General features: G+C 41.9%; 1 protein-coding gene across 1 annotated transcript in view; it reads right to left on the bottom strand.

The window, feature by feature from the left end:
* Positions 1 to 676: 676 nt before the first annotated feature.
* Positions 677 to 27,855, bottom strand: part of HTT (huntingtin) — a 76,393-nt gene continuing 49,214 nt past the window's right edge. Inside the window, exons 42-67 of the mRNA XM_064151601.1 lie at positions 26,747 to 26,888; positions 26,207 to 26,386; positions 24,717 to 24,893; positions 24,431 to 24,507; positions 24,006 to 24,144; positions 22,713 to 22,835; positions 21,587 to 21,800; positions 21,233 to 21,378; positions 20,612 to 20,789; positions 20,254 to 20,349; positions 18,993 to 19,180; positions 18,015 to 18,141; positions 16,719 to 16,819; positions 16,040 to 16,194; positions 14,714 to 14,853; positions 14,469 to 14,551; positions 13,837 to 13,967; positions 13,078 to 13,207; positions 12,121 to 12,276; positions 11,042 to 11,232; positions 10,397 to 10,511; positions 9,639 to 9,852; positions 9,376 to 9,481; positions 7,334 to 7,496; positions 6,402 to 6,562; positions 677 to 5,634 (exon numbers count right to left, since the gene is read on the bottom strand). Of these exons, the coding sequence (XP_064007671.1) occupies positions 5,421 to 5,634; positions 6,402 to 6,562; positions 7,334 to 7,496; positions 9,376 to 9,481; positions 9,639 to 9,852; positions 10,397 to 10,511; positions 11,042 to 11,232; positions 12,121 to 12,276; positions 13,078 to 13,207; positions 13,837 to 13,967; positions 14,469 to 14,551; positions 14,714 to 14,853; positions 16,040 to 16,194; positions 16,719 to 16,819; positions 18,015 to 18,141; positions 18,993 to 19,180; positions 20,254 to 20,349; positions 20,612 to 20,789; positions 21,233 to 21,378; positions 21,587 to 21,800; positions 22,713 to 22,835; positions 24,006 to 24,144; positions 24,431 to 24,507; positions 24,717 to 24,893; positions 26,207 to 26,386; positions 26,747 to 26,888 (3,847 nt within the window). The 3' untranslated portion in view covers positions 677 to 5,420. The remainder of the gene's footprint in view (positions 5,635 to 6,401; positions 6,563 to 7,333; positions 7,497 to 9,375; positions 9,482 to 9,638; positions 9,853 to 10,396; positions 10,512 to 11,041; positions 11,233 to 12,120; positions 12,277 to 13,077; positions 13,208 to 13,836; positions 13,968 to 14,468; positions 14,552 to 14,713; positions 14,854 to 16,039; positions 16,195 to 16,718; positions 16,820 to 18,014; positions 18,142 to 18,992; positions 19,181 to 20,253; positions 20,350 to 20,611; positions 20,790 to 21,232; positions 21,379 to 21,586; positions 21,801 to 22,712; positions 22,836 to 24,005; positions 24,145 to 24,430; positions 24,508 to 24,716; positions 24,894 to 26,206; positions 26,387 to 26,746; positions 26,889 to 27,855) is intronic.

Here is a 27,855-nt window from a genome sequence, read left to right as displayed (position 1 = left end):
ACTGCAGTAAGAGTCTGATCTAGGCAAACCTGCTTTAGCAAGGCGATTGGACTAGATGGGCTCTGAAGGTCCCTTCCAACCCCCCACCATTCTGAAGTTCTGTGATGTACCAAGGCCAGTCCTGCTTGACCTCTTTGTCAATTATTAGGATGAGGGGCTAGAGCAAGTTTGCAGACTACACTAAGATGAGCTGCAGTGCTGATCTGCTGGAGGGGAAGAAGGCCCTGCAGAGACATCTGGACAGGTTAAATCCATGGCCTCAGGTCAACAGAATCAAGTTCAACAAGACAAAGTGCTCTCCTGCACATTGGTCACAACCACCCCAAGCAACGTGACAGGCTTGGAGTAGAGTGGCTGGAGAGCAGCCCAGTGGAAAAAGATCTGGGGGTGCTGGTGGATGGCTGAACATGAGCCAGCAGTGTGCTCAGGTGGCCAAGAAGGCCAATAGCATCCTGGCCTGGATCAAACCAATGTGTGCAATAGGAGTAGGAAAGTGATGGTGCTTCAGTACTGGGCTCTGGTGAGGCCACAGCTTGAGTACTGGGATCAGTTCTGGTGTACAGTATAGGAAGGCCACTGATGTCCTGGACTGGATGATCTTAAAGGTCTTTCCCAAGCCCAGAGATTCTAGGATTTGGAATTTTTTTTTTGTTTTAAATAACCAGAGGAAGATCACTTACAGCAATAGTTCTCTTTTATTTTCTCTTTCAGTTTCCATGTGCAGTATTTTCAGCAGTTTACGACTTTAACTTAAACATACATCTAAAATCATAAGTTTTCCTTTGTCCTTTGAGTACAACTGCTTTTGGGGGTTGGGGCTCCAAGCTTTTTGCTCCTCATTGCCCTCCACCTCTTCGGGACACCCCCAGAGGGATGTGTTGCCTTCCCCTTGGCCAGGCTGACCCAGCTGGTGAGATGCAGATAGACTGATGGGGATGAGCAGCTGAGACAAAAGGCAGGTAACACAAAGCAGCGCATGCCTCATCAACACTCTGCAGCGCTTAGACCCGGCTTGCCTGAACACACCTCACACCTGGCACATGAGAGAAGCTCTCCTGCATACAGCAGAAGAATTCTCTAACATTTTCAGTGTACAGTTTAAGGTTCCATGCACAAAGAGCTCACCTGAAACCTCAGTACCAGGTAAAACTAGCACATTGGGCTTCCCCACACTTTTGCTGCATTGCTTACTGCAGCTCTTGCAGCAGCTTGCTTTCACTTTACAACGGTGAAGTGACCTTGTAACCCATAGCTCTTTGCTCTCACCACTTCATCCCTATAACCAAAATTGGTTTAAAAGTAGACAAGCAAAGCAGCTACCGCAGCCACGCAGCTGACTTCTACCATTAGTAGAACACTGAGGTGGGATTGTAGATGGAAAAGTTCTGCTTTATGCACTGAATGGACTTGAATCAGTTCCCCTTCTTTTCCCAGCCCATCCCTTTCGACCACCATGTAAGATCCTGAATGACCAAACTGAATTAAGTTTATTATTGCTGTATTTATTGCTCATTGCACCCTAAAAACTGCCTTGATTTTGGAAGCATAAACACTTAGCTGTGACAGCTCCACAAAAAGCTTAGGACAAACCAGGTCTGCTGCTCTTGGAAAACTGTCTTTGCAGTGCTTTTGACACAACCTCCTTATCTGCTATATAAAGTTAATAGCCATTTCTGGAGAATAGCAAACCAGAATGCTCTTAAGGCAAATCTACTAACTATCAACAAATTACTTTCAGCCCAAAAGGTTCCCCTGGTTTTCCCACTGCGTTTGATCTAAATCTGTTCATTCATTACTCAGTGCTTCAGGAATGCTGCTGGTGGTTAAGGAACAAGCAATGTCTTGGTGCTGAGAAGGCATTCCTACCAAAGCTAAAATCATACACAATCATTTACTAGATGCTTTAGGCAAGAATTGCTATCTGAGGAAGGATTTAAATAAACTCACATTCAATTTCAACTGGCAGAGCAAAGCAGTGAAGAAAAGGCTCTGAGTCCCACAACTAAGAACTGGTTTACAATGGTTTATCCTTTCCTCAGTGCAAGGCAGGGGGCATGCTGAAATGAAATCAAACTGTGTTTAATGGGTCACTGGGTAGCTGGCCCAAAAACTCCTTAGGAGAAGTTGGCTTGCATGCAGTATTCTTAAATGAGGGCCAGGACAGGGAGTTGGTAGAGTAAGTTCTTTGACAGCTGAATTGTAAATGAAGCTTTAAACATGGTTCTGCCTTAAGTATGCTCCCAGTCGTGCCGTGGCCCTCAGAAGGCTGTAACAAAGCCAGTTCCACTGCAAAGCACATTAAAGAAACTGCTCACTCTGCCTAGCCAGGACACCAAATGTTAAGCTTCAAACACATTCCTACCCTGTCCTCACTGAAACAGCCCAATTTCCAGAGTTACCTTTCTGTCTACAGCAAGTTAAAAACAATTTGTGACAGAATTTTGCCCTAAGACAACCAAACTCAAGGGAGAAGTGATTTCCCTTTTTGCCTTAAATCCAGTATTGGTATTTCTTAGTGGCCATTGTTTTGCTGTTAACTGTGCCCACCACAAACCTCTTAGCTCTTGCCACTAGGAGCAGGCAGGAGTGATTTTCAATATGATTCCACTCCAAAAGTAGTGAGGGTGGGAGAAGGAGTCTAGGAAGTAGACAGGAAAGTGTGCTGCAAATGAAATGTCAGGTTTGAAGCACTACTGGTGTGTGTTGCCACACTAGGAAGACCTTTAAGTTGCATTGCCTTCAGGTCACAGAAATTTTTCCCAGGAGGTGCCCTTCTGTAGACACTTAGGACACATTTCAGGAGGGACACAATGGCAAACTCCAAGAAAGGTTAAACCAAATGGGAGTTCTGACTACCAGTGAATCTGTGTGAGGTTAGAACTACACCAGCTCTAGAGCTTGGCTTGTAATAGGTAATGCAGACATCTGCTGGCATCTGAGGAAAAGGAGTCTGCCACAGCTGGTGTTTTTCATCCAGCCGTGCTAACTGCCTAATTCCATTTATTCCTTTAGTGGTTGGAAAGACTCTATGGCAAGTCTCAAATTGGTTTGGAAAAGCTGCACAAAGGGCCTAGCTCCTGCTATCCCAAGGTACATAATCATCTGTTCTGTGTTAATCGTGAGGAGCTCAAAATGATAAAGAACGTACCCATCTGTAACGCAACACAGACTCTGAGATGGTGAGGATATGGCTGACCTGATGCTTCAAAAATATATTAAAATCTGTTTTAAAGTTTGGAAAATAGCTTACAAAAATATCTTCACTTAAAATATATATCATACAAAAACTGACTGGTGCAGGGCGGGTTTACAGTAGAAAACGATAGGTGGTGGTTACAAAAGGGAGGAGTGAGCTGTACTGGCCTGTGTGGAAACAGGGCATGACAGCTCACTGCCTGGAATCAGCCTTTTAGCAGGATTCAGGTCATCTCCAACACAACTCAAAAACTTCCAAACAGAGCCTATTGTATTAAATTTCTTTTCTCTCTCTCTCTCTTTTTTTGTTAATATACTCTTGCTCAGTTTCTTTTAAAAATCACCACAGTGCTGTGGCCCAAGAAAGAAGATTAACCCAACTAAGGGCAGAAATAATTGCTCTGGATAGTAATATCTGTAGAGGGCTCAATATAGCAACATCTACAGTTGTTTCTACTGCCCATACTATCAGTTTCCTCTCAAGGAAGTGACACCTGTGGACAATTCCTTTGGCTGCGATTTATGGGCAGAAGCAACAATTTTTGGTCTAGAATGGAATTAGTTTAAATATCTGGGTTTAATAAATACAAATATACACATCTGTATACATTAAATGTTGTCACATGTGTGTAATTCCAACATATACATTATATACAGAAATACATACAGTACGTGCTCCTCCTGACAACACTCTCTCATTGCTCCAAGTGTCATCAAAAGGTGTGGGAAGAAAACAAAGAGAGGTTAAATGCAGGACATGACTGAGAACCAAGGCAGCACTTCTGCAGAATGAAAGAATTCTAACCAATTCAGTTCAATACAAATGCTGTGCTAGATTGCCCCAGGCAATGCTCAGTCATCAGTAGGGTTCTCTGGGTGGTGAGAGCTAAACGTGGCCCTGTATAGTGTCCTGAAGTTGATGGCTATTTGCACTGTGTTCATGCCTGAAGCACTATGGAACCAACAGGAGGTTGTGTAATCCTAACACTTTAGCCAGTCCCAGTAGACAACAGCAGCCTTCTGACTCTTAACTGTAGCATGAATTTGCTTACATGAGAGTGGTTTGAATCCAGATGACTGCATGGTCAGTTAGGAAAGGTCAAACACATGTTGACTACTGGGCAGCTTGCACCATTTTGCCTCTTAAAATGTTATGCAGCAAGTAAGAGCTGTTTCTGAAGTATACAAAAGGCTGGAGTAACACATCCTCTCTTTTACCACCCTGCCTCAAAAGAGTTCAAAATAAGCTACAGGAAAGTGGATCACAAGAATGCCTCCCTAGTACAGTCTCTCAAGACAAATTAATCAACATATTCCAGTTCTAAAGCACTTAAAGAAAAAGTGAGATGCAAACCAAGATGTGATCTGTACAGTAAGATGGATTTCCAAAAGGAACATGAATTCAAGCATAAGGAACAAAATAAAATCCAAATGAGGACAACAGAGATGCCAAGACATTCAGTAGCGTGGCTTCTGATCATCTCCAATTACAGCACAGCTCATGCACCACACATCTTACAGCTTTACAGACTGTACATGATATAGAAATATGTAAGGTAAAACTTCTTTTACTGATATACTGGACTCAAATTGTAAATCCTGAGAAGAAAAAAGCAGAGTGTGGCTAGGTATGTGCACGATATCACCAACACATACACCACGGGGTATCGGAGAGCCCAGATAGAGGAATTACATGCTGGACGTGTAAATCATGAAAGCTATTTGCTCTCGTCCGTGTTTGGAAAGAGAGACATTAGGAAACAATTTCTATTTGGTACTACACAACAGTATATACAGGTACAGGAAACGGTGACTGCAGCCTGCAGTAACAAACAGCCTCTGTCAGGTTCTTACCCGCTGCAGCACAGTGGCTTCAGCTGAGCATCAGGAAGAGCAGCAACACCAGTTCAGTACCAGTTACCTTGCACGTAGTACTTGCTCCTATTGTAATTACTAACTGTGTCCCAGGTTAGTCCCAAACACCACCTGACAGAAATGTGTTTCCTTCTGCTCACAGGTGCCTGGAGTCAACAGCAAGCACCACAGCAGCCTTTCCAAGTGACTCCCAGTGCTGCAGAGCACTCGGTCCATGCCTTCTGGAAGTCTAAGTGACAGGTCCATCTTTATCACCAGTGCAGCCCCAGATGCTTTCTCCATCTTGCATTCCCCACAACTCAGAGCAGATCCCAACACTAGGCATGCAGTTCCATCCCACATCAGGACATTCAGCATGCTGTGACCTTGTGGACATTCTGCAAGCAAGTTAATAAACGATGGTAGGGGGTTCCTGGGGATGCCACCACCTCAAACACAGACTGGAAGGCCCTCCGGTCCAGCTCCTCATCGATCTGATGGCGGTAGAAGTCGATGGCCACCAGACAGAAGATGTTAACATCCACCTGCTCTGATTTCCCCATTCTGCTGATAATATGTGGAAGACTGGAAGACAAGTTAAGGCCACAACAGAAGAGAAGTTGCTCCTTTTTAGCAGCTCAGATGCTGATCTACAACAAAAAAGTGTCTTTCTGAGCTGGCCAACATTGAAATGAAAACTGCTGTGGTGCAGCAATTAAACTACTAGGTACCCTGCTTCTTCATTAACTCATCCCCAGAAATACATTTCAATCTAACTGTAGTTTCATTAGGAAGCTGCAAACATGACTTATGGTCACTTGATTTTTGCCTGCTCACAAAACAGTTCTTTCTTTGTCTGTGTGGGCATTATTTTGTTTTTGATAAACCCAGCACTGCTATAACCTCTGCCTTCTGCTGTTCCAACTCACTTGGCTGGTGTCACTCCACTGCCAAAGCTCTCTGTTACTGTGGTGCACCTTCATGGGGACACTTGCAAAATACAGCTGAGAGGAAATATAGAACAAAGCTGTTAAAAGGTCACTGCAAAGTTATCTGCTGAAGCTTTAAAGCCTTTGGAGTAAGAACTTACTATTATCTTGCACAACCTTAAGGAACAGATCTTAAACCAGCAGCAGTAAATAACTTCATTCTCATCAACTGTTTAGTTCCCTTTTTTCCCCTAAAATCTGAGGCATCATATAGCGCAACATGATGCACATCACTCCTAACTGCAGTACATCTGCCCCTTTCTCTGTGTGTTAGATTTGTACTTCTATTTGTCAAAGCTACCAACATGCTTCCCGCAATCCCTGTATTTGCCCAGAACAGGCACACAGTCTCTTTTAGGATACATTGCTGAAATCCATTGGCTGGTGGAAGCACTGACAAAAAAACAGGATAGACTCCACATGGCCATTGCCACAGGTGTTCTTTGTGTGAAATTGGAGAGGGACAGCATCACCCAGTCACGGACCATTGAGGACTGCCCAGTGCTGTGCAGTGTCTGGAATACCTGCAAAAATATTTTACACAGGAGTGAAGACATGGGAAAGAGTCTAGGTTCTCTTATAAAGATTCTCTCCAGCTACAAGACTCTGAGGTTCACAAACTGAATTCTCAGAGACAACTCTGAGCCTAAAGAATGAACGAACGCAATGCCTAGCCAAAGAGACTCTGCAAAGCAGTCAGACAGGATGCAGGTGGACTCGTGGCCTCTGTGCCAAACTGAAGGAAGCACACAGAAATGAGAAGGCTTGTCCAGGGTCTCTGCTTTTATAGATTCAACATGGTGTGCACAGCACTCTGAAGTAATGCACGAGTCCAGTAAGAAGGTGCTGAAAAGCCAAATACCCAGAACCCCAACCGAGTGGATCCCACAAGGGCATGACTGTAGAGTTCACAAGGCCAGGTGACCTGACAAACAGATGTGTTTCTTTCCACTCACAGGTGCCTGAAGTCAACAGCAAGCACCACACCAACCTTTCCAAGTGGCTCCCAGTTCTGCAGAGCAGAAGAGTCTGAGCACCACAATTACAACTATTAATTCTGTCTTTATTTTCCTACAGTCAGTGACTGAAGCGCACTGCTGTGAGCTGCCGTGGTAATTCTAGCCCTCCAGATCACAGCACTGCAGCCCAATCCCTGCAACCAGTTTGTCAGATCTAACAGAACAATTTTTTTTCTGGTTTAGCTGGCAGTTATTTAGAAATCTTTTTTTTTTCCTTCAGACATTCAGAAAAGTCAAAGACATTAAGAAAAGATATAAAAAAGCTACAAACACTACCTTATAAACAACTGTTGCCATAAACTGGGGGTAAGGCTGCTGGTTGGATAAAAATTCTCCAATAACTTTATTCATCACATCTTGAGGGGGGAAAAAGTCATCAAGGAACTGTGGAAGGATTCGAGCCACTACTCTAGCTTCAAAAGGAAATCCCTTCCTGATCCTGAAAGAGATAAAAAAGAACATATTTTAGGACAAAATTCCAGTGACTATCTTGTTCTTTTCCACTTTGATGAGCAACAGAAAGAACATTTTACTTCCACCACTGGACAGGCAAAAGCATTTTCAACACTGAGGAATCCAAGTCTTCACAGAATCTAACAGTCCAGAGAGGTCATAGAATCATCCAGGTCAGAAGAGACCTCCAAGCTCATCCAGTCCAACCTATCACCCAGGCCTAGCCAGTCAACTAGACCATAGCACTAAGTGCCTCATCCAGGCTTTGCTTCAACACCTCCAGGGATGGCAACTTCACCACCTCCCTGGGCAGCCCATTCCAATGCCAATCACTCTCTCTGTGAAGAACTTCCTCCTCTGACATCCAGCCTAGACTTCCCCCAGCACAGCTTGAGACCGTGCCCCCTTGTTCTGTTGCTGCTTGCCTGGCAGAAGAGACCAACTCCCACCGGGCTACAGCCTCCCTTCAGGTAGTTGTTGTAGATAGCAATGAGGTCACCCCTGCCTGAGCCTCCTCTTCTCCAGGCTAAACAACCCCAGCTCCCTCAGCTTCTCCTCACAGGGTTTGTCATAGGTCTGCCAAAGCTGTAAGTTGTTAGGTCCTTGCCCCCTTTCCTCCCTTTTTTTCTATTGTTGTTTTATGGAGGGGTGGGGGTGGTGTTTGTTTGGTTGGGTTTTGGGATTTGGGGAGGGTTGTGGCAGTTTTGTTTGTTTGGTTAGTCATTTTTTGTCACCTTTTTGTCATTTTTTTATAAATTTGGGTTTGTTAGCTTTTTTTTTTAATGTTCAAGATTTTAAACCCTAGGACAGCATCAGATGCAAGACTTAATAATAGAAATTATTTATATATATATAAAATCTCTAACCAAGAACAAAAAAAAAGGACCAGGAGATCATTACTGGTTGTCAGAAAAAAAGACTATTTATAAGGTGGACACTCATCTCGGCATTTTGTTATTCAAGACCTTGATGACCAGAGAGGAAAAGCAAGCTGTGCTGCACTCTAAAGAGGATGAAAGATGCTCTAACTTAAAGACAATTTTACTTAAATAACCCTAATTGGAAAATCTTCCTAAGAAAGGCTGCATCTGTTGTGTCAAGATCATGGTCCTGCCATGTGATTATTCCCTGCAATAGTTACTTTCTGCTTGTAGCATTCACATTTAATTTGCTAACTCTTAGAAGAAAGCACTCAAGCACTGCTCCAGATCTGTTCTGAGTGCAGAAATGAAACTTTTATCCAGTTTTATGCAGAAAGCACTGAACACTGGAAAAAAATGTAAACCAGCATCCCACAAACTACCATGTGAAATCTAACATGCTATGCTTACTTAAGACAGCTTGAGACTGTCAGATCAAAACAGGAGGGTTGAAATATCACCATTAAATAAGTTCCATGTGAATACAGAAGTTTTACTGGACCCTTCCACTGCAATTATTTAACAGCCTTGGAAAGAGCAACACTTGGGTCAGGGGTAGGGGGAAAAGGGTTTTAAACTCTTCGGGCAGGTTGAAAGATTATTTCCTGCAAACCAGATTTATATCATTATGCAGAAGGCACCCTGAAAAGCACTTAAGAGTTTGACCTGAAGGGAGCTGGCAATACATTTATGAAGCATTATGGTTTGTGCAACACACAGTATCAGTTAGGACATGTCTGTTTTCCATTTACATTCCTGCACATTCGTGCTGCCTTCAGCAATTCCATCAGTGGTGCTGTGCATATGAGCAGTACCAATTTTAAGCAACAGCAAGCAGAAAAATCAGCGTTAATTAAATCCTAGAACTGTCAAAGAAAGAAGTGACCACACAGTGCCTATGATGACTTCCCTCCCAGTGCCTCACTGCATATCTTATTCTCTTACCTATCAAAAAGGACAGACACTCTTTCCATGGCCACAATCACAGACTCACTGTCAGGAGCAGCAGGATTTGCATCTGCAGTACGACTGGGGCTGACTTTTTCCTTTCCTAAACCAAAAGAATTTGTTATCAGTTTACTGTGAATGCTAAAAGATGACCTTTCTCTCCTTGGTAACCAAAAAAAGGAAGGAAAAAAAAAGAAGAAAAGGAGCACTGTTAGTATGCTAGTCTCTTAGCACATCAAAGGGATACAACAAGTGAATACCTGTGTACATGCAAGTCAGCATTAACCCAAGGGCTGCCATCGCTCGGTGGGGGCTCTGCACATTCACTCTGTCAACACTCAGTTTAACCAAGGATTCACTATCCAGCCTGGAAAGCTGCTCTGAAAGAAGAAGTCTTTCTAAGCCTCTCAGGACACAGTGATAAATAATGGATGGAGTTGATTCATCACTTCCAGACACCATGACTCCACACATCTGGAAAAAAAAGAAGAAAAACACAGCTTTTGAGGTGTATTTTGGTCATGTTCTAGCATCATCCCACTGCAGCTGGAACAGAACAGCATCAGGTGTTGAGAAAACTTGCTGAAACTAACCCCAAAAGCATAACCTATACAACTGCATTTCAATAGGGGTATGGGGGCCTGCAGCTGGGAAGAGACTGTTCAGAAGGGCCTGTGATGATAGGATGAGGGGCAAGGGTTTGAAACTGAAGCAGAGGAGATTTAGGCTGGACATCAGGAGGAAGTTCTGCATAATAAGAGTGGTGAAATACTGGAAAAGGTTGCCCAGGGATGTGATTTGAGGGCCCATCCCTGGAGATATTCAAGATCACACTGATCTAACTGGAGGTGTCCCTGCTGACTGCATGGAGGGTTGGGCAAGTTAACCTTTGAGAGTCACTTCCAACCCAATGCAATCTGTGAACCTACACCTCAGCGATCAAGTTCAGCATTAAAGACAGCTATGTGGTGATCCCAGAGTGATATGAGCACCTGTGACTGGAGGCACCACAAAATACCTGTATGATTCCTGCAGAGAATTCAGGTCCCACATCAAGTGGGTAATTCTCAATCAAGTAGAAGGCAGTTGCACACATGACCAAAATGTGCTGTTGGTTATGGATATTCACACAGCTGTAAAGAAGCAGAAACATCACTGGTCACCTTCCATCGAAGTTGTCTAGGTCACAGACAGAGACAATGTAAACAGTCTTAGGAACAAGAAGTCCATTTTTCCCTGTGAAATTGGTGCAGTTTTCAAAGTGACACCAAGTAGCACCAAGATGCCCTAAGAAAGCACTGGTTTTGATGGGAATTCAGTGCCACAGGAGAAGTTTTTCAGCAGTACAATTACAAGATCTCATTGCCTGACTTGTTTAGGGGAAAAACTTTGCCAGTGTAGGTCTTATTCAAAGAGTGTGCCTGCTGACAGAAATACAAGGACATTTTACCTAAGAGATAATAGTCTGAGCTATCAAGCAGTTTCCTCACCCTCAAACACCCTTTCACTTCGGTAAATCACATTTCACACTGTCAAAGAAAATGCCAAAACCTGCTTAATACAAGAGCCTGCTGCAAAATGTACTGGCAACAGCAAACCATCAGCAGCTCTTTTGTTCACACCTTCAACAGTTTGGGATGGGGAAGAGAAGAAAGATTCTTACTGTGCTACTCCTCTCAGATTGGAGAGCAGATACTCGCTGATTATTGGGATGAGTTGCTTTGCTGTCTCATCAAGTAAGTCACACTCCAGGATATAAAGAATTCCATGCAGAGCTCCAATCCGACTTGGCATGTGAGTGCTTCTTAGGGTTGACTCCAGCAGTCGACTCACAGGCTCAGCCACAGCTTTATCCTAATGCATCCAACGAGAGCATAGAATAACAGAATGGTTTAGGTTGGAAGGGACCTCAAAGATCATCCGGTTCCAACCCTCCACCTTAGGCAGGGACAGCTCCCACTAGAACAGACTGCTCAAGGCATGCACCTAAGGTTAACACTGGTTTGGTACTGGTGACTCCTGACTTCTGGAAATACTTGGAATAAATCAAACAGCAGAAAATATAGCACAAACAATTACAACTATTTTAAATATCACAAGAATGATATAACCAGAGAAGAGACAGTCATCTCTTTAGAGACATCAGTAATGCGACCAGCAGGACCAGGGAAGGGATTGTCCCCCTTGACTCAGCACTGGCAAGGCTCCAACAAAAGCTGAGGTGCTGGAGTTCATCTGTAGAAGAGCAAAGTTGTTGAAAGGTCTGGAGAACAAGTCTCATGAGGAATGGCTGAAGAAACTGGAGTTGTTTTCTCTGAAGAAAAGGAGGCATGCACTGTCTCAGCCTCTCAAGAGATTGAAGCCATTCACCTGTAACACAAATCTAGCAAAAGCTTTTCCAGACTCCTGTTTTCTGGCCTGAAATGTAACAATGGAGTCCAGGGCAAAGGTAAAACTGAAACTAAGCTAAATAAAAAAGCACATCTAAGCCAAGCTCAAACCTCCAAAAAATCCCAAAACAACCAACCTTTCTGTTTGAATGTGGGGCAACTGGAGATGATGTTTGCAGCCTCTGAGAGGCTCTTAATGCATATCCTATTACTTCTTATAACATGCAGATCAGCTAAGAGGTGTTCTTAGAGACACATCACTCTAAGTAACTCAGACTTCACAGCAGAAGCTGAGGAGTAATTAACCTAGATGCTCATGAATTTGCAATAAACCTCCATGGAAATTTCTTACCATTCCAAGGACAGCAGCAGCTTTACAAGTGGCTGGTATCAAATACTGCACAAGAATCTCATCTTCTGATGGATGCACCTTTCGCAGTTCTGTCAGGGTTGTGTACATCATCTCAAACTGATTCCTTTCTGTAAATAAGTCTGAAACTGCCAGAAGCTGCGCACAAATCAAAACAGAGTATCAAAAACCCCATTAGCAGAGAACCAAAAATTGATTCTTCCTTCTGCTGTGATTGCCAGCAGAAGATTCCTGGATCATTAAATGTGCAAACATTAACGCAAGCGTCTGGAAGAACTACTGCTGTCCAGAATTAATTCCACCATCCCACTCAGACAACAATTGCCTCCTAATGGTCCTTTGTTCCAAATCCACTATAGAAACAACTCTGGAGAGTGAATGAACATTACTATTTACAAGGCACTAAAACATCCCAATCTCACAATACCTACTCTTTTCCAAGGACAGTTTCATTTGAAGCCTTTTATGATAGTGAATAATGGCTGTCACATTCCACACCTGTGTTCTCTAGTTTTGCTTTTACACTTTAGCAGCCAATTTAATCCTCTAAGACACTGTTGTTTCATCTTTATTTTCTTAGAGGTAGGATAAGCAAAACCCTGAAATTTACTTTTAGCAAACAGGCAAGTAAAAATATTGACTATCATTAACCAGCAGTAAGTTGTTTGTGGTGTAGTAGCAGAAAATACACTTCAGATGCCTATCAAGTTTAAACCGTTCTAATGCAATAGTTGCTCAAGTTCTACTTCTGCGCTGCTCATACAAAAACACTGCCAGGAAAACAAACAAATAAATGATCAGTGTTTCTCATCTGTGAGCAGATGCTTTACAAAATTCACTGTTTCTCACCTGCTAAAAGATGCTTTACAAACTCTGCCTAGCTCTGAACATTTGGCAATGTGTCCTCAGTTATGACTCTGAAGAACACTTCAGACTCACCGATCGCACCACCTCGCTGATCAGGATGACTGGTGTCCTCTTGCTGGGGTTTGATGGCAATATCCACTGACTGTACAGCTCCAGCAAGAACTGAGAACAAGAATGGATATCTACACCAGCACGGTGTTTCCTGCAGGGTACAGTAACCGAGAGTTAAAATGGCTCTTCTTAAGCACTGATAAAATTCTTCACTTCATAGAATCCTAGAATGGCTCAGGATGGAAGGGATCTCAGGGAACTTTAACCTCCCCAAAACGGGTAGGGACATCTCTGAACTAGATTCGGCTGCTTAAGACCTGGGCTTGAACATCCTCAGGGTAAAGACATCCACAGCTTCCCTGGGCAACCTATTCCAGAGTCTCACCACCCTCGTGATGGGTAACTTCTTCCTAAAATCCAGTCTAATCCTACTCTCCCTCAGCTTCAAACCATTCCCCCTTGTCCTGACTCCAGACACCCTCATGGAAGTCCCTCTGCAGCCTTCCTGTAGGATCCCTTCAGGTATTGGAATGCAACTCTAAGGTACCCCTGGAGTCTTCTGTAGGCCGTAAAATCCCTGCTCCCTCAGCCCATTCTCGTAGCAAAGCTATCATAGCATCACTGGAAATGATACCATTATTTACCAGCACCCAATTCACAGATCATCTCCTTCTATGGTTCTGTGGTAAACTCAGCTTAATGAACTCAATATTATGGTTCTATGAAGAGGAAAAAATGGTTATTGACACAGCAAAGGAGAGACAAGAAAAACCTAGACACCTGGTGTTAACAGGAGAGGTTGGTGGTGAGGAAGGAGCAGGTGTGTCATTCTCATCTTCTTCATCTTCACCCCACTCCTCTTCTCTCAAGGGAGTGATATTATTTCCTAACCATATGGAGTGTATAGAGACCTTGCAACACAAAAAAACCAAAAGGAAAAGAAGCACAACATTTAACATCCTCACAGTGCCTGTCTCACTGTGCATGTTGCTGACAAAGATGTTAAACAGCACTGGCCCCAGTACCAGCCCCTGAGGGACGCCTCTTGTCACTGGTTTCTGTTTGGACACTGAGCTCTTGACTGCAACTCTTTGAGTGTGGCCATCCAGCCAATTCCTTACACAGCTACTTGTTTCCCATAGCTCAGATTTCCTTCTTAGACAAAAATACACCCTTACATCAAATGATTGTTCATGTTAAGCTAAAACATCCATTCCTTCATTGTTCAAGCAGGATGTCTAATGCCTAGTATTGTTATAAACAGGCTCTGTAGGTAACATGCTGGCTTTATAAAGCTGCAATGAGTTCAGTATTTAAGTTTTCATCTTTCACTAATACCCATTATTTAATTGGTGAAATAAATACTACATCTACAAATCTAAGTTCAGGCAAGACTTAAGGCTTTAACAAACCTGCCCCAGTTTATAATCCATATCTCCTATTTCTCTTTCAGTATTGATCTGCAGTAAAAGCTTTTCATGGCTGATCAGAGCACCTGGAACAAAACAAGAACTATTTCAAACACATACAACAAAGTAAGTGTGAAAATTACTCCAATTCCTGCAAATTTGATTTTAAAAAAAATCCAGAGTATATTTTCTACTTTTTAAATAAAATAAATTCATCCTCCCCCTTTCCCTAGCATAAAGGCACTTACCTGTAGTAGCAGGAGAAAGTGAGGGAACAGGGTCCCACGCTTGGTACAAGTGGTGAGTAGCAATATTATCTCTCTTTGATACTATTGCTTGGATTTCCTGTTCAACAATTCCCCTGATAACACTTAGCTTCCTCCCAAACCTGAAAGCCCAACAGAAGTGAATGTAAGCAGATTTTATCTCAAACTACTCGGTGTACATCTGACCAGCTTACTTTACAGTGCTACGTGGCTGGGGTTATTTTCTTTATCAGGGATGCTAAAACTGAAAAGCACTAAGAAATACACCCTGCACAGTTACTACATTTTAATCAGATACCATCTCTTTTAACTCAGCAGGTTCACGATTTAAGGTCTGTGTAAACAGATCCACCTTTACCTACTTCTTGCTTAAAAACAAGACTCTGTACCTGACTGTGAACCACAGCCATTGTGTGCCCAGGTGGCCAAGAAGTCCAAAAGCATTCTGGCCTGGATCAGCAATAGTGTGACCAGCAGGACCAGGAAAGGGATTGTCCTCCTGTCAGACTCAGCACTGGTGAGGCTACAGCTTGAGTACTGGGTTCACTTTTGGGGCCCTCACTATGAGGACACTGAGGTGCTGCAGCACATCCAGCTAAGTATAACAAAGCTAGTGAAGGGTCTGGAGAACAGGTCTGGTGAGGAGCACCTTAGGGAACTGGAGGTGTTCAGCATGGAGAAAATGAGGCTGAGGGGAGAGTTCATTGCTCTCTACAACTCCCTGAAAGTAAGTTTGGGACAGGTCAGGACTGGATTCTTCTCTCTACTATCAAATGACAGGAAGAGAGGAACTGGCCTGGAACTCTGAGTGACAAGAGGTAAGAACAGAGCACCAAGTAAGGATCAGCATTGTTTGTCTCCCAAAGACCTCAATTTCTATTTCATTTCTATCCATCCACTGCCTGAGCCAAGGACTTCTTTAGCACTCACAATACAAGTTTCATATCACAGCGTACCAAGATCAATGTATTCTCTCAAAGTATTCTATTGCACCGGCGGGGGTTAGGTTGGATATCAGAATAAACCTCTTCACTGAAAGAGTTCTCTGGAACAGGCTGTTCAGGGAGATGGTTGAATTCCCATCCCTGGAGGTGTTTCATGAGAAAAGATGTGGTGCTGAGGGCCATGGTTTATCCCCAGCCTTGGCACAGTTAGAGAATGGTTGGATTGGATTATCTTAAAGGGCTTTTCCAACCAAACCAATTCTGATTCAGTAGTTACTTTTGCTACAGTTAGATGAAGCCATTACAAGTTGTGTATTAAACACAAATGTAGCTGTTATGAATTTTAGAAGGAGTATGAACAAACCTTGTGTCCAGAGCTTTTAAAGCTTTGTTGCGGGGCTGCTGTTCCAAACAACTGACTGCTGGATTGCCTGCGACAGGTATTGTCATTGCACTCAGCACCAAGGAGGTTATGGCTTGGACTGCAAGAACATTTATTTGGGTCCTTTCTGTATCTTCCTGTAAAATAAATTTACTGTAATTTGAAATTACAAAACAAACCCTAAAACAACCACCAACAAAACAAAAAACAAAGCAAGCCAAAAAGATGCTGAAAGCCCTAAGGACCAGTTTGACACCTTCCACTGAACTACCTTTAGGAAGTCTGACATCTAGACTTCTTCCACCCAGACATCTAGTTGACCTAAGCATTTTCTCTTTAAGTTTTGGGAACTCCTATTGTGCCTAAACCCAAACACTTCATCAAGCAAACTTTGAACCTTGTGTGTGTGTGGACTGATGAAGTAACAGAAAGCTGAAACAGCTTCACACAAGTTTTCCACTCTATTGACAACGCTTACAGAAGCTTTAAACCAGAAGATGGACATGTTTGAACTCACAGGGATATGAGAACAAGAAAATCTAAAGTAGAAGTAATTTCTCAGTTTTAATTTTAACTTTTCTGCTTTAGAGGCTTTCATTAATAGAAACATTTTTCCTAGTTTAAGTCAAATGTAATTAAAAAGTGCAGCCAAATCCATTACCTCCTGTTGGTTCTCCTCTTGGTCCATTACAATGGGTTGAGTTACAAGCACTCCAAGCAAAGTAGCCCAAGTTTCTTCAAACTGAGTACGGCTGATCCATCCTATGGAGACATTCAGAGATGGTCACTTACATCTCAATACAAAGTTAGACATGGAATGGCATTAAAAATTGGTATATTGTTTCCAGAGATTTAGTTCTGTACCTTTTCCTACTCAATCTGGCATTGTTTCTAATGGCTACAGCTTACATTTAAAAATTGCTCTATTTTAGGAAGTGAGGAACCCTTTAGAAATGGTCCTGCTCAGGTTTGTTCTTATGCACATTTAAATACTGTGACTGTCCAAATTTCAAAGCAAAGTGTAAGGTCCTGCAGCTGTGCCAGAACAATCCTACGTATCAGTTCAGGCTGGGAGAGTGATGAGATTGAGAACAGCCCTGCAGACTTGGGAGTTCTGGTGGATGAGAAACTGGACATGAGCCAGCAGTAGGCACTTTTAGCCCACGAGGCTGATGGCAGTCTGGGCTGCATCAAAAGCAGCTTGGCCAGCAGATGGAGAGAGTGGATTCTGCCTCTCTGCTCTGCACTGGGGAGACCTCACCCGCAGTGCTGTGTCCAGCTCTGGAGCCCACAACACAGGAAGGACACAGACTTGATGAAGCAGATCCAGAGGAGGCCACAAAAATGATCAGAGGGCTGCAGCACCTCTGCAACACAGACAGGCTGAGGGAGCTGGGGCTATTCAGCCTGGACAGAAAACAAGGCTCCATAAAGACCTAACAGCAACCTGTCAGTACCTGAAGGGGGCTAGGAGAAGGCTGCAGAGGGACTGTTTCCAAAGGATGAGGGGCAACAGTTTGAAATTAGAGAAGACACAGATTTGAACTCTGGAGCTCCACTGCTCTCATTCAGTAAACCATATCCAGAAGCTTTAAGATGACACCACCTCTGTGATCTCAACTGAAATACCAAGTGTGACACTAAATTCTATTTATATACTTTGCATGGATAAAAAAAAGAGGGAGGGGAGCTAAGTATTTTCAAACATAGTGTCAAGTGTGTGTTCCAGAAACCATCTCCCTGAGGTGGAATAGTTTTTTGGCTTTATTTCTATGATTTCTTTTTTTTTCCTCTTCATTGAGCAATATTTAGGAGTTACTGCAGCACAATTAGTAACCTGCTCCAAAATACTATCTCTCTTCTACAGAAGCAACAACATGGTACCCAGATTCAGTTATTCAGTAACTTCACAACACAGCTAAGAGCCAACTGGTTCACTTTTCAGTTCTGTACATACCAAGGGTATTAATACGATAGATGAACTCCTTAAAGATTTCTTTTTCCTGCAGAAATTCTACTGGGATTTCAGGGAAAACTGTGCCAAAGTCACCTGCAGGCTTTGGTGACCAGCCTAATTTCCAGACCTGAAGAAACATAAAGGAAGCCTACTTATCCAAACTGGAAATAGTATTTACATGACAGCTATAAATACATATGCAAGGCGACACCAGTAAATGAAGCAATTCTCCAAAGAGAGAAGAGCTCAGAGAAAGATTGAGTATCTTACACAGATAAAAGCCATTTTACACAGTATTTCTAACTTTGGGAGGTTGCTGATCTTTGGTTTTGTTGGTTTTTTCTTAGTTTTGTTTTTTTTTTTCTTTTCATATTTTACAAGCTTGGATATTGGATATGAAATCTACTAAATTCCAATAAGTTCCTGTCACATTAAAGTTAACATTTAAATGCTACAGGGCTCCAAGATTGTGCAGAAATGATGTTGGAAAGGGAAACCAATTCACATATTAGTGATGTCTGAAAAAGCATGAAGATACAAGCAAAAGTGGGCAAGAGAAGCCCAATAAAAGAAAACTTCCCCTCTTCCAACATGTCCTCAAAAACAAAGAGTGCTGAGAAAAGAAAGGACAAAGAAATGGCCTTGCACATATCAGGAAATTCCCTTTTCCTCTACTTAATAACTACCTAGGAATATGTCCAATACTGGATATTAAGTTTATCAAATCAAATTCATTTAACAGCACCAACAAGAGATGGAAATATTAATCAGGTGTTCTTAAATCTGTGTGAGCTCTTATTTGACATCTCCACAAGGTTTTGCTGCTCAGTGTTTATAAACTGACAAGCTGGTTGATCGAACTAGCCAAAGGGTAAAGTTTCACTGACATAAAATGTGAGCTGCAGTACCATGTTTGGTTTGCAAAAGAGTTGTTCAATAACTTTTTAAGTGCTGAAAAGCAAAGCACAACGAACCTACCAAGGGAGGCACTCTTGTGTAACTGTTCACTAGAGGCAGCCTTGCCAAACTGATGATGATATTCTTCAGGACAGGAGTAAGGAACGCTGGGATGCTGGCATTTCTTTTGTGCCCCAGTGCCAAGACAGTCTGTAAGCACTCCACCATCTCAGCTACCATTTCACAAGCTGCAGTAATGTGCTTAGCTTCTTTATTGGGAGAAAAAGAAATTCAGTTTTAGCAATCTGTTCAAAAGACACATGATTTCAAAAGGGAAAAGTAAAAAATGCTTAATGAAGGAGTGTGTGGTCTAAAAAGGACAAAACCATAATAAGGATGAACACAAACAAACATTCTACAACATTCCAGCTAGCTGGAGAGTCCTGCCACCATCCTCCTCCCAATGGCTTATGTTGTTTGCTAGCCTCAGTGCTAGAGATCACCAGTACTTGAGATCTGTCAGCAGAGCAGCTCACATGCAAACCGCAGCCAGAATGGGCCACAGTTAACAGAGCATTTGTGAGCATTTCAAGTGACCAAACTCAGCTGTTCTATGAGAAAGTCTCACAGCTGGCCTGATGCTAAATCTGACTAGCAGCACACCTTTGCAGCTGGACACGGAAGACAGTGTTCCCCACACTCATGGATGACACCTGACTTTCTCATCAATGTAGTGCTCCCATACTGTGGAAGGGCAGGGAATCAATTTGCCATTCTTCAGGAGAAATACTGGCAATTCAGAGACTCACAGAACTGCCTCAGTTGGAAGACACCACTAAGATCACTGAGTCAAACATTCAACCTAAGACCACTGCTGCCACTAAACTGTGTCCTGAAATCTACGTACAGACATGGATTCCTTTGGTTTAAAGGAACAAATCCTTAATTCTCATTTAATCACTTTAAACATTTCATTAAATGATTCCTTTTCTTTCTTATTTACTGCCTTACCTTAAAATGCCCAGTAGAGCAACAGTGTCTCAATTCTACCTCTCCCACATGGAACTGGAAACTGACACAACACTGTAGAAGTCTCAGTCTACAGTTAATAGAATCCCTCCCCAAATAAAACCTGCATTTGTATTTGCCTTTCAAGGAAAACCAACCATACCTGTTCAAAAGATATCAGCTTATAGTGAATTAATATTTATCAAATATAAGTAAGGCCTCAGCTGAACTCTCGTTGTTAAAAACAAAAAAAAAGATAAAACTAATATAAAAAGGTACCCCAAAAACATTTCTTCAGTTAAAAGTTTAAAGCCAAATGGCATTCACCACTTACTCGGTGTACTTGAATCAGCTTCACCTTCACTCAAGCCTTTTGAAGTATTCTTCTTTCTTTCAGGACTAAGAAGTTGATTACCAGGCTCAACAGCAACTGAATTAAGACATAAATACAACCATTACCTATCTCACATGCCATTTTTCTCCCCCAAACCACACATAGCAGCCAAATATTTAGCATTTCCAAGGCATCCACCAAGTTCAAAAGTAAACACAAAATTGAGATCAGAAATTAAAAGCAGTAAATGGGTGAAAAAACAATTAAGACAGAAATAGTCCAGACACTCAGCATTTGATCAGTGATGGCTAACAATTTATTAGGAACACTTCCTCGCAGCTGTTCAAATTGGACTTACCTGCTTCTATGATAAATCTAACACAATTAATTAAGGAGCAGGCATATGTCACATTAGCTGCAGAAGCCAGCAGATTCCAGAGATTAGGCTGCTGTAATGTCAGACAGCAACAATCCAGAGCAGCTTCAAGATCTACACTTAATGGAATCCGGTCATGCATTAAATGCCAAGATAGTGCCTGGGCAAAAGCAAAAAAAATTCCCATTAAGAACAAATTCTCACAATCAAAAAACTTCTAACCAGAGATGTTTTGTTTGCTTGGTTTTTTACTCAGCAACGTGGAATGTTTTATGACCAAGTAATAATGATTTTTCTTCTCCTGAGAGAACAGAAGTTATTTGAAGCACAAGAAAATGATGAGCATTATATTCTGCTTGTTCAGTGCCCCAAAAATCAGTGCAGAGCCATCCTCCCAAACCATTCCATCACTCTCATTAACCTCTCTTTGCAAAAAGCTGCCCTTAGCCCATAAGCCCACCTGATTTACCAACACAGGTCAAATAAAATAACCACCGAAGAGATTTCTGCTGGTAAGAAAACTGCCCAGACGAATTTACTCAGTTGAAGTTGTTCACTTTCCCAACATTTCCTCACATCTTTAATTATACTCCAGTTTCTTACCTCCACTGACATCACTATGAATTTCAGGATATCATCCTCTTTGTCAGGAGGAACACGGAGACCAGCAGGCAGTTTTGAGAGTAACAGCAAATACTGAGCCAGTGCACGGCAAAGTGTCATCACAGACTGAAACATCCCCTCATCTCCTATAAAATAAGACTGGATGAAATCTAGCAGTTGGGGTTTCTTCCCCTTCAATAAATGTTTTTCAGAAGTATTTCACAAGCAGTTTTATGCCAGGGACCTTGATTAATTTAGATTTTTTTAAACAGTAAGTTCAGGTATTCACAAGACATCTGTAAAGTACCTCTGCAGAAGAGAGAATAAACTTAAAAAGACCATTATTTCTATTACCAAAGATATCACTTAGTTTTTTCCAGTAGGCTGATGGTTCAGTTGGCAACAGTGGTTGAAAAACCTGGTGGCTGGCAGGAAGGTGTTGTACAGCAGCAGACACATGATCCAGAGTTACCCTCCGAGCTGTCTCAAAGAAGCTGCTCTTCTGGTCTCTGGATATTTCATGCATGCCAAGGCTTAAACAAGGAGCTAACAAGCTCAGGTTGAATTCCTGAAATGAAATAACAGAAAGTAAAGAAATTGCATTAAAGAGAAGCCAAGTATCTGACAGTAAAATTCCAGCATAGTAATAAAATGTTAACTTCTCATCATCTTAATTACATACTTGTGCTATGACCTGGGCTCTGTTGTGGTCAAACAATAGCATATTTCAGCCCAAATTTGTTTTACATTTTAATTCCAAACACTACTGTATTGGAAAGAAAAATATCAATATGCTTAGTCTGAATTTTTCAGATCAGTAAGTGAATAAAGCTTAAGGCTGATCTATAAACAGAAGAGGATTTTTGCAGGATGCAGTACACCTTCACCTCACTCTGTACACCCAATCTGTACTACTAGAAAGCTACTTCTGGCAGCACTGCTAGACACAGAAATGAAGCATCTACTGTTTAGTCTGGAAAACAAAAGAGGCTGAGGGGAGACCCTCTGCAACTCCCAAGAAGAGGTTGAAGCCTGGTGGGGGTTTGTCTCTTCTCCCTGCTAAGAAGTGACAGGATGAGAGGCACCAGAGGAGGTTTAGGTTGAACACTAAAAGACACTTCTTCACGGAAAGGGTTCCCATGCTCTGGAACAGGATCCTCAGGGAGGTAGTTGAACTCCCATCCCTTGAGATGTCTAAAAGAGGCAGAGGTGTGAGGGATATGGTTTAGCACCAGCCTTGGTAGAGCTAGAGAATGGTTCTACTCAAGAATCTTAAAGGGTTTTTCCAGCCAAAGCAGTTATGTCATTCTACTACTTCAGCTTCCAAATTGAAATGTAATTCACTAAGTGAATTACCAGTATTATATAAATTTAGACTAATTCTACTTAATAATCTAATCCATCAACACTAGCAACGTGAAGATTGAAAACAATCACATATTCTTCAGCTGACTGTGTTTCATCTGACAAGAGAAGTTACCTTGCTGGTCATGAAGGAGTTCAGGTCAGGCTGAGGAATCTTATTAACCAGCTCTGCACCTTCCAGCAGTGCTGAATCAGACTTGACGTAACACTGTGACCTCACTAGTGACACATACCAGTCCTTTAATAATTAAAATAAAAAGAAGTTTATTTCACATCTGCTTCAGAAAATACAGTTCATGGAGCAGGGGGAGAACTGCTCGCTGGCATTGTGTTATGGTGCACTTCAGAGATCACCAAGCCACGTTAACATCAGAACAACTGAAAGAGAAAAGCAAGGTGAAACAGACAACTGGTGAACAGATAATCTGAAACCAGACCAATGGATATTCACTGGCAAGATGTTAATTTTCATAGTGTCTCGATAGAAAACAGGGAAAAGAGAAGCCTAACACACAGCACTGATGCGTGCATTAAGATTCTAATGCTAAGTAGAGCATCTAGGAGAAAAACCAGAACACTTAGCAGCTACACAAACACATTCGGTGGTGCTGTGACCATGGGAATAGCAAGTAACACCCAGGAATAAAATAAAGGAAGAAAAGTCTTCAGATTCAAGTAAATCACTAGATGAACATCACTGAAATGAATAGAAACCACCACACAGCATTGTGTATTTACTCATTAAATGGCCAGTGATGAGCCTACAGGAATTAGTTAATAATAAAACAACTTCAACTAAGGAACACAAAGAGGCTCAGTTACGGCTTTTCTCTGTGGTCGTTCTGATAACTGGGCATCCTCAGTTTGCCGAGTTACCCTTTTAGAAGCAACAGTACATAAGTTATCTGTGCTATGGGGTGAACTAGAAAGCAAGGTCCTAAAGGCAAGCCTTTAGCACTCCACCCCACTTGAAATAAATGCATCTAAGCACACAAAAGAGAGAACATAACTTAAAGCTACTAAATGGAAATACATAATGCTTAATTTCCAAGAGACTGGGAATGAAGAACTGACCACTGCAGCAAACACATGAAGATAGACAAGCTAGAGTACAGATCTGTCTCTGCTGAACCTTATGCAAATATCCCCATTAAAGTTACACAAAGAAACAAAACTTAATAGTGGTTCACATCACTGTCAACAGCCATCTATGCACGTGCTAATTATTGATCCTAACGTCAACAGCCAGCCAACGCAGGAAATCATTCACTGCTCCGTAGCCGAGACTCGCTGACAAACCTGACAACATTAACTGCATAACAAAAATAAGCTGTATTTAAATATTTTCTAATGAGCAGCAGCTTGGTTACAGCCAAGGCACTTTTAGTGACTCTAAAAATAATCTTACTTTGTCTAGGATTACATTCTCTAAAGCTGGTTGGTCTTCTCCATCTAGTGGGTGTGAGGTAACCAGAGGTGAAGGACTAGTTGTATCTGGTGCTACCATAAGACGAAACCTATCCAAGAGTGAGTAAAGTCTTTGGTGTCTGAAAACAGAAAAACACATGAGGAGAGAGCTAACTCACTCAGTTTTGTTAATCATTTAAAAACAGAAAGACATCCAGTGAAGCCAATTCTAATCCTCAGAGAGAAAAGCAATAGGCTTGTAAAGTCTTTGTGGGATATATGCAGTCATACAATGCCAAACGGCAAGTTTCACCAGTAGACAAAACAAATCAACTCAGCATCGTGAACAAGAAAGGTTTAAGTTCAATTGAGATTTAAAACTTGCATGGGCTTAAACTTAAATTGCAATAAATTAGTATTGCTTACCTTGTTGCTAGTCCACTGCTTTGAAGGTATTCCTGAATTCTATCAAGTTCTTCAACTGGTAACTGAGTAATGCTGTTCTATAGGAAAGAAATAAGTAAAATTCCCACATGAGCCTTGAACAGATAAGGAAAATTACAGGCAGAAAAAGTGCAATGTGGAGACTCAGGGTTCTATTATTACACACTGCAACTCCCTTCCAATGAAATCACTTGGACACTGCACTTTCAATTACTAGCCTTGATGATACTGCCCAATCTTATTTACCAAGGAAATGATTTATCTCTACCTGCAAAGTTGCAGCCAGCAGCATCTCTACCCGACGGCAAGCCAGCATGTCCACCATGCGTGCCAGCACACGGAAGGGAGTGCACAGCAGCTTATCCACATATAATGTTAAGACAGCCCCAGACTGGCTGAGATGTATTCCTTCTAAGCTCTGTAAAGTCTTCCTTAGAGTTGTGGGCTAGGTGTTGAAACAAACCAGAAAGAACAGGCACAAAACAAAAAGGCAATGAATTGGCATATTTAGACCTTAAAGCTAAGGGGGAAAGCATTTAGATAAAAGGAGAGCAGATAACTAGCTGATGAGTATCCTCATCAGTATGTGACTGTTTATTGGGTTAATTAATATGAAAACTAAGTTTTTTGATGTTTAACTGTAAAATCTTAATCTTAGAGTAAGCCAAAAGTAGGGAGCAAAGCTTTTAGGAAAAAAAAAAGGCTGAATAGACAGAAGTGGATTTGTAGAAAGCTTTGGAAACAGTGACAAGCTTGAACTCTTGACGGAAGGAGACAGGAACAGGAGCAGAGTCAGGTCAAGAGCCCGCACTGAAATCCAGATAACCACAGAAACAGCAATGGCTACTCAGGATTAAAAAGGGCTACAAAGACATTTATTTATAGTTTTACTAACTCCTCTGATAATCACTAAATATTCCACAGAAAGACCACATCTTCCAGTTAAATACACTTAGTTTAACTTGTTCTGCTGATTCTCAGACACTGAAAGCCCAGATTCATCTCACCTAACTTTGAAGTGCGTTACTCATATGCCTAGAGCACTAATGCAGTAGCATCAGATTAGCAGAGGACAACAGGAAGAGACAGGAAACTCTACCAGGCTACTTGGGGCGCAGCAGCATCTGATACCATTAGCTCTGTATGAAACTCAGCAAATGACATTTCTCAGCCAATGAGTTCCCAAGATTAAGAGGGATACACACAACCTTCCTTCCCTACAGAACCTCACATACTCATTTTAACGTGAAAACTAAAGCCACGTATCGAACACTGAACCTCTGAAGCAGGAATCCCCTCACCAAGCAGCTGTAACCTGGGAGACAGATCAGTGGAGAAGACATGAGCTTGCAAATCACCTTCTTGTTTTTAGGTCCCATGAAAATGGACTAGTTCCTATTCCTGCCTCTGTGGTTACTGGTTCTGTTCATTGTGCTAAGACGCTCAAACTAAAGCTGAAAGTTACAGCATTAATTTACCCTTCAGCTATTTTTTATGCAGGGGTAATAGGCAGGAAGGAAGAAAAGCAGCTTCTGCAACTCTATTGGATTCATACATTTGATGGATTGGAACACATCTGATACTGAAGGTGCTGATAAATTATAAGGTTGGAAGTTTGCATTTTTAGAAGTGACTTTAAAGATAAAATTAGAAGTTGACAGATGACCCAGAAATGTCAGAATTTGCAAGCTTATCAGTTAAACTTATGCTGAAATGTAAGTGGCTTTGATCTTAAACAAGTGACAAAGTTAAACTTACAGCTGCAAGATTCTCACACCGTGACTGAATGGCCTGGATGAAGAGACCACTGGCTGCTGAATTCCTGTGAATAGCACTAATAAAATCTTGCACTGGAGGCTCATGGGACAGGTTAATCAAGTCTTGAACATGATTCACAATAAGCCAGGTCAAGTGTTCTGAATCATGTAGGTTCTGACACTAGAAGGTGGGGGAAAAGGAAAACATGATTCCAGCAATACCCATGTGAAGTGTCCAATTACTAAAAACCTTATCGAACCACCCAAGTTTTTCATATCTAATTGCCCACTTTAAAACAATGGCATAAAGAGTCTGGATATTAATATTGTTATTTTGACACAACAGACTTCCCAAATCTGTATAGAAAACAATGCCAGCTGAGGTCACAGCCAAGCTTAGAGATGCACCCCCAGGAGATAAAAGCACTAGTTTCACAAGTCCTCATTCTTCACTTGTTGGCCAGACAGATTCAGTGAATGAAGACTGTCAGAATCAAACAACTCCAGACCACAGTGATAAAACTCATAACACAAAGCTTACAACATAGTCACAGAACAGAATGAGAGCTCCTCTTCTCACTATCTCTCGATTGCACATGCCACGTTTCAATTCCGCGTTGGATTCGCTGCTGTCCCCAGATATCTGAGGGCTAAGCAACTTAGTCGTAGAAAGACTGTGTCTCCTGCAAGAAGCACATCGTGTTTTGTTAGGCTTTTATGGAACACTGACATTCCAATTGCTTGGAATACTCCCACCAGTGTCTTTACAAAATGTTTGTTCTCCCAGAAACTTCACTGCAATGTCATGGTGGTTTGAAGCAGACCCTTTGCTTTTCACTTTTTAACAACTGCAGTCTCTTTCCTCACCCCAAACTCCCCATGCTTATTACTCCTTGGACATCCTGAAGAACCTAACAGGTAATTGAAAAGAAAATTGTGGCCCACTCCATCTCTGGCAGGATAACAGAAGTTAACACTGTATTTTCTTCTCAAGCCAAACCAGTGTTCTTGAGCACTTGGTCCAGTATCAGACTGAAGTGATGCCCAGCAAAGACCAGTAAGAGAGGTGATAATGCTTAATCAAACAAAGGTAGCTGCAACAAATAGCAGATGTTACCTTAGCTATTTTAGTTGCCTCACTCTGCTCCTAAGACCAGTCATTTCATGTTTCTTCTAACCAAAGTATGTGTTTTTCACATCCTGAGGTTGAACTGAGGCAAGAACCTCACATTTGAGCATGCAAAACATCTCAAGTTCAGTTGTTTATCTCTCCTTACAGCAAACACAGGACACCCACCCCATAGGGCCTATCTGCCTTACCCCCAGGAAATGAATACTTCCAGCCTGAGAGAACACTCATCTCTGACCAAATGTCCCATTTTCAGACAACTACTGTTTAGTGAGGTCACCAAAGTTCTCAATGCTGATACTATGCTTTGATAGCATTTAGCACTAGACCCATTAAGAACAAATATAGAGCTACAGTTTTAGCAACCAGAAACACAACAGTGTCTGTCATCTGTGCTGGCTGCTTGCTGCAAGGTGAAACACAAAGTCTCTATAGGAACAGGAAATATAAAAGAGGGAATATTTTGTTATAATAAATGTAAATCACAGAATTGGCAGGGTTGGAAGGGACCCCAAGGATCA

The sequence above is a fragment of the Pogoniulus pusillus genome, chromosome 11 (genome assembly GCF_015220805.1).
Source record: "Pogoniulus pusillus isolate bPogPus1 chromosome 11, bPogPus1.pri, whole genome shotgun sequence".
In the NCBI taxonomy this organism is placed as follows: Eukaryota; Metazoa; Chordata; class Aves; order Piciformes; family Lybiidae; genus Pogoniulus; species Pogoniulus pusillus.
The sequence above is the reverse complement of the archived record's forward strand: the minus strand, read 5'-3'. Positions and strand labels throughout refer to the sequence as shown.